The sequence below is a fragment of the Psittacula echo genome (assembly GCF_963264785.1).
Source record: "Psittacula echo genome assembly, chromosome: 10".
NCBI lineage: Eukaryota > Metazoa > Chordata > Aves > Psittaciformes > Psittacidae > Psittacula > Psittacula echo.
In genome coordinates, this window is record NC_137741.1 from 6,642,548 (window position 1) to 6,654,924 (window position 12,377).

General features: G+C 37.5%; 1 protein-coding gene across 1 annotated transcript in view; it reads right to left on the reverse strand.

Annotated features, from left to right (window-relative positions):
- The window catches only part of ENTREP2 (endosomal transmembrane epsin interactor 2), a gene marked incomplete at its 3' end in the record, with an annotated part of 46,926 nt that overhangs the window by 15,323 nt on the left and 19,226 nt on the right, over positions 1–12,377 (reverse strand). The window contains exons 3-5 of the mRNA XM_080626180.1: positions 11,021–11,128; positions 3,510–3,527; positions 374–534 (exon numbers count right to left, since the gene is read on the reverse strand). Of these exons, the coding sequence (XP_080482306.1) occupies positions 374–534; positions 3,510–3,527; positions 11,021–11,128 (287 nt within the window). The remainder of the gene's footprint in view (positions 1–373; positions 535–3,509; positions 3,528–11,020; positions 11,129–12,377) is intronic.

Consider the following 12,377-nt stretch of genomic DNA (forward strand, 5'->3'; position numbering starts at 1 on the left):
CACATTAATACACATTAACGCCAATGATTTCCTTAGAAATTAAATCACATATTCAACTTCAGGTGTATAACATTAACAGCTATGACAGGATCTCTGATCAAAGCAGATCTCTGCTTTAAGTTCAGATATTGTTCTCTTTGTCTTTGCTAATTTCAATCACTTCTCTATTACAGTGGTGCCTTAACGCAAATATTTCCACGTGCATCCCAGTAATTTTCAAAAAAATGTATGTAAAAAATGTATGTAATCTCTCTGGAAAAGAAGCACTTAGTCTAAGTGAAGGATACTACTTGGCTTCATATTCTTTGAAAGAGCTTCATATTCTGCATCTCAGAACTATGCAATGACTGTAACTACAGGGAAAACCAATCACCTTTGTGCCTCTATCACTGGTGTGCAAGTATATTCTGGTGGGTAGTAGGGTGGAGGTGGAATTGGTGGTATGAACTCATCAAAATCCAAGGTTTGATGCAAGATAGTTCCATGTGGAGTCATACAGTCAGGATTCGTAGAATGTGGCCTCTGCGGCAGAAACTGAAAATGAACAGGTTGAGTTCCTTCAGATAGTAGAAACATCAACAGCAATATAAAAATTTTAATAAAAGGTCAGTATTAGCAACCCTGACCAATTTCCAGTATCATTAATATCCATACTGAAATGAAACAAACACTTCTGGAAGTGTAAGAATACTTGAGGTAAGTGAGAAGTGTCAGTCAAATTGCCAAAATATAACACAAGGTTTTACTAAAGATATAGAGAGGCTTGTGCCTCAAAGTCATCACTCCTAGGATGCAGAGCATAGCCATTTAAAATTAAGTAGCTTTTCAAGAAATACTTCTACCTTATAATGTAAGTTTATTATAGCACTAATCAGCTGTATTTCAATAACTGAATAACTGGTGAACAAAAGATACAACTAAAGTAACTATTCACATGCTTTTGTTTCCAACCTGAGATGCCTTGTGCTTATAAAGAAAAAAAGAAAAAAAACAAAACCCTCAAAAAACCCCAAATAAACCAAAGTAGAAACAAGCTACTGCATATTCACTAAATTTTGAATAAGACAACTACAAATATCCCACTTATTTTTCATTTCCAAACAAGAGGCCATTTATAACTATTATTTATTATTATTGTAACATAAAATAATAGCTATTCATGGTTTGGTGATATCAACATTGCACACTTAAATGAGATATAAAGGTTTTAAATACAGGTATGAAAGTAAGAAAGCGATTCACTCCATACAAACATCTCAAAATGAGAAAGAAAATAACTACGCTGAATAATAAAAGTACTACTGAGAACTGCTGTCAACATTTGTGATAGGAACCTAACCTATCACAGCTTCTAGCATAGCAGTGATATCAAAAAGTCATTCTTACACTTCAATATCAGAAACACGGCAGATTAACAAGTTTTCTAGCAAAGGCTTAAACTACTTCAAGATGGACCATTCTGCAGAACACACGGAACACCACCACCTCAACCTGGCTTTATATACTCCCCATGGATAAAAGAGGATCAAAAACCTAAAACCATAGAAGAATTATTTCTTCTCTAGGCAAGCTTCTGGTGTCACATCGCTTTTCTTGGATCAGTAGATGACTTGGTTTTAGCTTCTGCCTTTTAAAACAAATGTGCTAAGAAAATCTGCTGAAGGCACATTTGGTTTTTTATACTTGAAAAAGAGAATATATGTCTTTGTACTGTTGTCTCATTACATTATTGTTTGGTTAAATCCATGATAAAGATTCAAGAAGCAGTGAAAGGGAAAATGCTTATGCTTAGCAGATCCTACAGATATAAAGTAAATTATCTTTATTTTCAATATGACAGTTTAATATTTTTCACTTTTTCAAATTTAACTTGGTGCAGTTATGCTGAATTTACACTGCCACAGAAATTATATTGGTCTTAGGTATTTAAAAAGTTGAGTTACATCTTAATTCTACAAAACTCATTCTATGTATGTTGTTTCAAAGATCAAAGCTGTAATAATGCAATACAACAGAAGGTAAGGAGGACCAATTTCAATTGTGAAAATGGCTCTCTAGAGATACTTTCACAAGTAACTATTAAATAAAGAACCCCTTCTGCATAAATCTGCAGAGTTGGGCTTGTTCAGCCTGGAGAAGGCTCAGGGAAGATCTTATAACAGTCTTCCAATACCTAAAGAGGCCTACAAGAAATCTGGAGAGGGACTTTTTATAAGGGCATGTAGTGATAGGACAAGGGGGAATGGTTTTAAAATGAACGAGGGTAGATTTAGATTACACATCAGGAAAAAAATCTTTACTATGAGGATGGTGAAGCACTGGCACAGGTTGCCCACAGAAGCTGTGGATGCCCCATTCCTGGAAGTGTTTAAGGCCAGGTTGGACAGGGCTTTGAGCAGCCTGGTCTAGTGGAAAGGGTCCCTTGCCCATGGCAGGGGATTGAAACTGAATGAGCTTTAAGGTCCCTTCCAATCCAAACCATTCTATGATAATACACAATATCGTTGTATCTTACAGACAATCAATGAGCCACTGTAATTTACTGATGGCACAGGTATAAAAGACATGATACATACACGATTTACATTTTGTTACATAAAATGTCTGATGCTGTTAAGGCCACTCTTTCCTGTGAGATATGATGCTGTTAACCTGAGTACTATCAGACATTTCTATAGGTTTGTCTTATAGAATAAAACTACATTTTTGCAGTCATTTTTTCTAAACTCACCTCATCTTTCAACAACCATTTCCCAAACTGTAACATTACATTAACCGGCGAACACCAAACTTCTACTCTAACCAATACAACCATCAGCCTGCTAGCATCCCAAATTCGTTGAAGAATGTTTTAGGAAAAAAGGAAGACAAACTTCAACTTTATAGTGACCTAGAAACTGTCTAAAAAATTATCATAATGAAGACAAATATCTGTATGCTCTAGCTCACATTTTGTACCCTACTTGATTCCAGCAAACGCAAGATTACACTCATTTCCTAGTAGAACTGATAATTTGGGTCATTTTTACTGTCTGGAAATGAAACCATTTTCTTTTACAACTTTCTTTACCTTCTCCCAAACTATATCCATGTACTGGCATGCAACACAAGCTTTGGTTTGCACCAGAGAACATGCACCTCCATCTCTTCAGTTCTTGAGTTTTCTGGAGCTTGTTTCATTCAGCCATATATAGGAAGCAACACTCAACATTCCTCAGAAGGCAGCAATTAAACCCATAACACTTTTACAGTGAGTGAACTATCAGCGTACGTTTTGTGGGGTGTAACAGAAGGAAAAGGTTTTACACAGGGTAGAATACACTGAGGGTCAAGAGGGAAAAGACCTGATATTTAGATGCATTTCAGTTTAACAGCAGTATTACTTACATCCCTTTCAAGAGCCTTAACCATGAATACAAATAATGGCAACGAACTCCATGTGACCAATGCTGAAAATGAGTGGCAAAACAGACATGAAACATGTACATGTTTATAAACAACATGTTTACCTGTGTGATATCATCCTGCTGGAAGGCACAGAAATTAAAGTGAAAAGGCTGTAAGAGGAAAACTAGCAGGAAATGAAACAATAGCAAATATAAGGGATTATCACAAAGAACAGACATCCTTGATAAAAGTCAGAAAGCTACTAAGTGGGAATTAAACCACATCTTATTCCACACTACTCTACCTACTAACCTCTACTAGGCTGCAAAAGGTAATTCTTCCTACAGTAAAATGTACTTTAAAAATCTTTAAGGGTTAGTCCCAAATGGTGAAAGCTGGCATGAGCTCAGCAAAGACTTAATACAAAGGCCATAGGTAGGAAAAAGCAAACAGCTCACAAACCTGGACTAGGTGGAGGAACACTGACATATGCTTTCACAAGGAAACATTTTTGGTACTTGAAGGCAGTTGTCACTAAATAATCAGTTTCAAAAAGCTGATGGCAAATAGGATAGGTAACAACAATAACTGCTGAACTGAAAATGGAGGTGGCCTGTTTGGTTTCAAGTATAAACAAGATCAAGTTGTATTCAACATCATTATGGAACAACTCACAAAGCAGGTCTCCTACTGAGGCCTTTGGGACTAAACTAATGGCCACTGCAGAAGAAATGGATAGAAAACAGCTGCAGATGAGGATAAACAGCAAAAAGCACCACTGGTAAACACTGTAAATAGCCAACAGTGTTGAAAGTCTGCATAACTTTATAGCTATCAATAGATATTTTGAACATATTTACAAAATGTAAATAGATATCCCCTGGCTCTGGAAATCCCAAATACTCAAATGTTTCAGTTGACCACCTGGAGCTGTTGGATGCTGGGAGCTTTCAGGAATCTAACAGGCAATGAAAGACAGATCTAGAATTCATGCTCTTCTTCTAGGAAATAGCCAACTTTATGTTGAAGCTTGGCATTCAAACATGCAGGTTTTTTCTCATCCTTGGACTAAAGATGGCCTTACTGTCATCTGTGGAACGTGTCCTGTACCTCATAGGCATTATACATAGATGACTGCATGTGATAAATGGGCTGCTACGTAGAGCACACATTGCACACAAAATGTTGTATGTTTTAATTAGGCACGCCTAACTTGACAGCATTTAACAGCCTGATTTAAACAGTTCTCATTTTTATTTCATACTGAGGACTACTTAATTTGTTACTTGGTTTGCAGTTATGAGGGAAGAATAAAACATGCTATCTGGTTGCAGCAGGGTAAACAAGAAAGCTGTAAAATGCTGCAGTTTTGTACCTACTTCTTGGACCTGAAATTAATACAGAAGTTAGCCACGGCATCACAAGCAAGTTGTTATCAAGCAGAAAGTTATAAACACAAATGTTAGAAGCACACCCCTTCCAGCAGGAGCAGAAGAGGTGAAACTTTTCTGAACATGCAGTTATGCTCAAGGGTCTGTGTGCTGCAGACCGAGAACTCCACATAGCCAGTGATGTAGGACTGGATGCCAGCGACCTTCTCAGCAAGCTTAGAACCTGCAGCAAGACACACAGGCTTTTACTTCCCAGTGAAGAAAGCAGTGCTTTGTAGAATAACAGAGCTCTCAGATTTTAGCTCTTCAAGGTGAAATAAACACCATTAGATAGATACAAATGAGACTGTAAAACTCACTAAAAAAAGAAAATTAAAAATTGCTCAGACTAAACTTCCAGGTCTTCACTGAGAGGCCATCCAAAAATTGTTCACTGAAGTGACCAGAATGATTGCAGTTTACTATTTATGTTCTGAATATTTTAAATATATTCAAATAAAAGCTGACAGAGAAGTCTCAAGGAACTGAAGAAACAGCAAATAAGAATTATAATTCCCTAATGAAACAGCTACCCAGTATGATACAAGGTGGTAAGTCCTTTTTCCTAGTATCTGTAAGTCATTTATAAAGCACTGCTAATTCTTGGGAATGGGAAATAAAAACTTTTAATTGCATACAGTTAAATAACTGGCATGTCATCTATAGTAAAATCTCTCCAATATACTTGGGTCTATAATTCTGTCTTCAATTAACTGTTCTCCTCCTGGACTGGTTGCTTTTTTCCTTTTCTGAAACACTTGAATCAGTATCTCCTGGAGGGAAATGTAGATACTAAATGACTACAAGAACAGAAGGATCATGGCTGACTCTTCTAATTTGTCCCTGATCTTAAGTGGAAATTATAAGCATAGAATGATTTGGGTTGGAAAGGGCCTTAAGATCATGTAGTTCCAACTCCCCTGCCATGGACAGGGACACCTCCTACTAGACGAGGTTTCTCAAGGCCCTGCCCAACCTGGCCTTCAACACTGCCAGGGATGGAGCATTCACAGCTTCCTTGGACAGCCTGTTCCAGTGCCTCACTACTCTCACAGTAAAGAACTTCCTTATAACCAACCTAAATCTCCCCTGTATAAGCTTGAACCCATTCCCCCTTGTCCTATATCACTACAGTCCCTGATGAGGAATGCCTCTCCAGCATCCTTGCACGTCCCCTTCGGATACTGGAAGGCTGCTCAGAGGTCTCCACGCAGCTTCTCTTCTCCAGGCTTGAACAGCCCCAATTTTCTTACCTTGCAACACAGAAGATATTTTGATAAGGCAAATAGTCTCAGTTTTTCTCCTCCACTATTTCCAGCTGTTGTGTCTATGACCATCACAAGCCATTAGCTCTGCAGTCTCAGAAGGACTCGTCTGTGACACAACATCTTTCTTGAAGTACTGACTGTATTTTAAATAGTATTAATTATTAAATACTCTTATTCTACCAATAAAATGAAAATGGTACATTTTCTAAAAAATGGCAAAAGCTTTCCTTCACCAAAGGTTTCTATTTTACCTTTTTATTTATGGTGGAATAATGTTTGTGAGGGGAATATTCATTCAATCATGTAAGGTCACAATCTAAGGTAAACAAACTAAAACATCCATTCATATAAAGTAACAACCATAAAGTAACTTTAGGATGTTTTTATGAATGTACATCATTCGCAATGCATTTCTCTAAAAGAACTATCACCTGCACTTTACAGTACCTTTAAGTGAGCTCCATGCCAAAAAAATTTAACATTTAGGTTTTTATATAAGCATCTTTGTCTGTGACATGGACAGTGGGATTGAGTGCGCCCTCAGCAAGTTTGCCGATGACACCAAGCTGTGTGGTTCGGTTGATACGCCGGAGGGAAGGGATGCCATCCAGAGGGACCTTGACATGCTTGTGAGGTGGGCTGATGCCAACCTTATGAAGTTTAACTATGCCAAGTGCAAGGTCCTACACCTGGGTTGGAGCAATTCCAGGCACAGCTACACGTTGGGCAGAGAAGAGATTCAGAGCAGCCCTGCAGAGAAGGACTTGGGGGTGTTGGTCGATGAGAAAATGAATATAAGCTGGCAGTGCGCGCTCGCAGCCCAGAAAGCCAACTGTATCCTGGGCTGCATCAAGAGGAGCGTGACCAGCAGGTCGAAGGAGGTGATCCTGCCCCTCTATTCTGCTCTTGTGAGACCTCACTTGGAGTATTGTGTGCAGTTCTGGTGTCCTCAACGTAAAAAGGACATGGAACTGTTGGAACAAGTCCAGAGGAGGGCCACAAGGATGATCAGGGGACTGGAGCACCTCCCGTATGAAGACAGGCTGAGAAAGTTGGGGCTGTTCAGCCTGGAGAAGAGAAGGCTGTGTGGAAGACCTCATAGCAGCCTTCCAGTATCTGAAGGGGGCCTACAAGGATGCTGGGGAGGGACTATTCATCACGGACTGTAGTGACAGGACAAGGGGTAACGGGTTCAAACTTAAACAGGGGAAGTTTAGATTGGATCTAAGGAAGAAATTCTTTACTGTGAGGGTGGTGAGGCACTGGAATGGGTTGCCCAGGGAGGCTGTGAATGCTCCATCCCTGGTGGTGTTCAAGGCCAGGCTGGACAGAGCCTTGGGTGACGTGGTTTAGTGTGGGGTGTCCCTGCGCATGGCAGGAGGGCTGGAACTAGATGATCTTCAGGTCCTTTCCAACCCTAACTATTCTATGATTCTAAATAATAAAAAAATATGTAATAACTTAAGAGCAATTCTCAGTTAATGTGAAGTTGCATCCTAAAGGGGGTTTTTATTGCTATTTCACCTAGATAAGAGGTTAAACAATGCCAGCAAGATACTATCCTCATGCAGAGGATACTCTATTTGCTTTTTATTTAAAATATTTGAGTAGAAATATTAACTACAGCATATTAAGTTAATGACATCCTGAATTATCATTATGGGTGATGAAAACAGTAATTAAATGTTACAGCTTGCATGCATCATTAGTACCTTATTTCCTTTACAAAATAACAGATTAGCTTAGATATCAAATCACATGAAGAACAATTTCTAACAGCAATGGTGACAAAACCAGAATACACTGAATGATATCAGTGCCAGTACTTCTAGGATAAGAACTGTACGAACATACAGAGTGGAAGAAGGACTGGAATAGGTATACTTAATGCTTAAGCTTGGGCACAGTGGGCATAGTTTCTTGTATTTCTTTAATTCAGACAGCTACCTTTTGAAAAAAAGGGTGAATTTTTGCAGTAGCCATTCATCAGACAAAATGCAAACTGAAGCTGCCTTAGGCAACAAATAAAATATCATGGAAATGACAGCTTGGTTATTAAGAGCTATTTCTTCACATTACAGAACCTTGATACGATCTGATTTGATACACATACATCTGCTGGAGGGGTGTGTACACAGAAAGAACAATCCTGGGAAGCCCTGTAATGGACTGCAGCCTTAAACCGTCTAAATTAGTAAAACATATAACAACTGCTCTTTCAATCTTTACCTCTCTTGCAGCTTTGGTACAATTGGTAGGGTGTTTTTTTCTTTTTCTTTCCTTCCCCCCTTTTTTTTCCCTGAGCAACTGTGAACACTTAACAGCATGAGAAAGGTTAAAGTGAAGTGAAAAACTGGGGGTACTTTCTGAAACAGTCAAAGGAGGAACAACCTAGGAAAATGTTTTTGCGTTCCATATGACAGTGCAAAAGTAAAAACTGAAGGAAACTAAAATATAACACAAAAATAGTTTTTATTGTTTTGCAGCATTTTTTCCTTAACGCTTGAAACCAAATATTTGTTTAGTGAGATTATTTTTAACCAAAAAGCTCCCTTCAAATTCGTTGGAAAATTTAATCTGTGCTTATTAGTGAACAGCTTGTGTTTAAATTTTCCAGCACATTCTTATTAAAAGACTGCTGCATCAGAAGGTAGCAGTTTCCAACAAAATACTGCCAATTTGCTTGTAGGAATCAGATACCCACTGTATGCAACAGTTAGCAAGAAAGCAGATACTAATAAACCATTGTTGCATATTTTCTTGAGACCGTATTATACACCAGCTCTATGTTGCTAGGCAATAAAAGCTGAATAACAAAGAACAGCTTCATGGCAGAAGAAAACTTGAAGTTATTCAAAATTTGAAAAAAAAAAAAAAAGAAAAAAAATCACTATTCTAACTGATTAATTTCTGAGACAAGAACATATAATACAGCACATGAATCACAAAACTGATGACAAATGATGTCCCAGGAGGATCTCTCTATTGCACTATACTTTTGCTGGCTAGGAATTACATTTTTATGCCTCCTCTTCCTATAGGAGAGCCTATGCAGCTTTTGAATACTCCAACAACAGAGGAAAAGAATCAGCACAATAATTAAAACCTTTTCATTTGCAGTCTTAAACTTTCAGCATGGTACAATCCTGCTAAGAGAAGATGCATACATACTTCAGTGAAAAATAGAAGGAAAAAGCACAAATCAAGCATTAACAAGCAAGAATAAAGAAAGCAAATCAGATTTCTGGGCGCAGCAAAGCAGAAAGGAACTGCAGATCATGGGACTATAGAGATTAAGGGACAATAGACTGAAAATAGTTGAAAGAAAAAGAAATCTTCAGCTGGTCTAAGTCAGCGTAGCCTCAGGGAAGTTACGCTCACTTAGGCCTGGCAGGAATCTGGCAACCTGAAAAAAGAAAGAGAAAAACTTAGGGATAAACAGTAAACACTGGGATTGAGCAGAAAGATGCAATTCCCTTCTTCTGGGGAGAGGGAAGAAAATTCTTGTCAGTGGAGCTGAAAGGGTGGGAGAACAGACAACTAAGCAAGAAGACATAAAGGTGGAAGCACAAAGCATAGGAAGCAAAAACTGACATAATGGCAGCATCACCAGGTGGTAAGCAAAGAATTTAGGGAAGAAGTGAAAAATGAAGTAGGAAGAGAAAAATTATATGCTTTTAGGGTATTTGAATTCCTATTGAAATGACTGCTTCTTGCACATACCCATCAGAAGCACTTTAGTATCATTCTTGGTTCACTGTCATCTACACATTTATTCTGAGATTATTTTTGCCAATTCTGCTCGACATCCAAACCAAAGTTATTTAAGGAGCACTCTTTACAAGTCTCTACAAGCACGCACAATGTGAATACACAGACTGCTATACAACAAAATGCATTTATGTACCATTTGTAGGCATTATGCAGACATATATACCTAATTTATTATATCCTCTACTATGTGAAGGAAACACCAGATCACAGATGAAGATACTCTTTAAGTTTGTAACCCAGTGACTGGAACACTTGTCTAGAAAGGACACGCTTTGTTGTGTAAATGATTTGCAGCTAACTTGTTGGGCCAATATTCTATCTATGCAAACTTTTAAAAAACAAGTGACTTACAAATGACTGGTACCAGGTTTGTGTGCTTCCCTTCTCTTATAAAGCAAAGAATAATTTCCTACATTAGGTAATAATAGAGCTGGGTCAGAAACAATATACTTGGCCTGCAAAATACAAGGATTTTAATTTTTTCTTGTTTGTTTCAACATTACATTGAAATCTGAAGAATCACAGTGGTTTTTTTTTTTGATAAAAAACCCTATCCTTGTCCAACCAAAACAAGACAGTATCCTGTAATGCAGCTGGCTATGCAGAAGCCTAATGATCCTTTCCTCTTTGGTTTTAAACATAATTGCTACTCTGAAGCTTAAACATGTTTTCCTTATGAAAACACTGCTATTGGCACAGGGCTGTGGAAATCCCAATTCTGAACTCATAGTTCTCATACCAGAAAAGTAGCAAAAAATAGTATCTCAAAGCTAAGTAATTGCTCTGGATAGTGTAGAAACTGAAGATAATAAACATGTAAGGATGCAAAGTTTAATACGAATATAGCTCCACCTTGCTGATAACCTTGTTAACAAAAAATAACATACTCCCAATTGCAAAAGCCTGATTACAAATCCCTAATATTATATGTAAACATTTTAAACACAGCAGCTGTTCACACTGCATACATCTGTATGCTATATTTACATAAATGCATGCAAATAAATAAAACACCCATGTACACACATGTTCTAACACTACACAAAGACACACAAACAGGCTGACATTTATAAGCAAACAGCAGGTATAAATGAGCATACACAGATAAGGACAATATGTCATGTTGGACAATAGCCTGTGTTGTCACTGAAACATACTCACCATTTGCAGAAGATCAGAAGAAACCATCTGCATGCAACACATTGCTGTTGCCAAAGCACAGACAATGGTGGAGATGATATTGAGAGCGCACACACTGAACAAGAGGTCCTGTGAAAACACATGCATCAGAATATCATCTCTTAGGGACACAAAGGAAGGGATATATTTTTAGCGATTTCATAATAAACGCTATCAACTGCTCTCAACTGATGTGGTCTCAACTGCGCGGAACTAGCTCAGATCATACTACTTTTTTTAAACCACTCTGCAAAGAAAATAATTACAGAAACAATCATCTTCCTCTCCCCACTCCTTACAATACATTTATTATTAGGTATTTCCTCAGAAGTACTGATACTTCAAGTTTTCCAGTTCTCTGAAAGAAAAGACAAATTAATGCTTTCACAATTGACTCCAAGCTACAGTTGTCACAAGAAAGATACTACAAAACAGATTTCTGATGAAAAACAAAACAAAAAATCAACATCCTCCCCCAAACATACTGAAATTTTATTGTTTTGGTAGTTGAACTCTACAACTTAGGGTTGTGCATTAAAAAACTCAATGGAGATTCTAGTATTAAATAGATAACTTTATCCTTTATTACATACTCTATGCATCTGAAACATGTTTAGATACATGAGAAAAGCAGTGACTACATCACGCATTTCACCTTGTGTTCATGAAATACGTGAATATGGCCACATTGGTTTTTTCAAAAAAAATCAAACTTTTAAAATAAAATGTAAATTTATGTTTACTAAGTAGAATAAAATAAACATTTGAATTTAAACTGAAACATTTTTATAGCAGGTGTAATTAGAAAAAAAAAAAGCATCCATCTCTTCACAGGGTTTTTATTTTCTTTCCCAACAGCCACTGCAAAGGAGCACTGATTTAGCATGCAGACGACATTTCAAAACTACTATAATCCTTTTACAGCAATTGCACAGCTGATGTACATTTGACAATTATGTGGCCCAGTTAGTATTCTGAACAGCAGCAGAAGTATTTGAGAAAAAGCATCACAGAGAACAGATGAAAATAAAAATAAAAACTGTTAATATACCATGAACAGAAGCACTCAGTGTATAAAGAATATTCTGTAGGATCAAAGTTTAAAAGAGTATCTCAGTCACTGCCGGTACATTGCTTGCTTTCCTTTGCCAACAGTACTCACAAAAATTATAGAAAGGTGCAGATTTACTCCTGCCACTGTAATTGCATGCACCTCAAGTGATCTTCATTTGCAGGCATGGGAACATGGCAGACATTAAATGGGTCAAAAAATTCTAGTCATTTAGTAGCTTACACTAAGTCAGATTTGCTCTTCCTGATCTTGTCAGTGGTCTTCTGT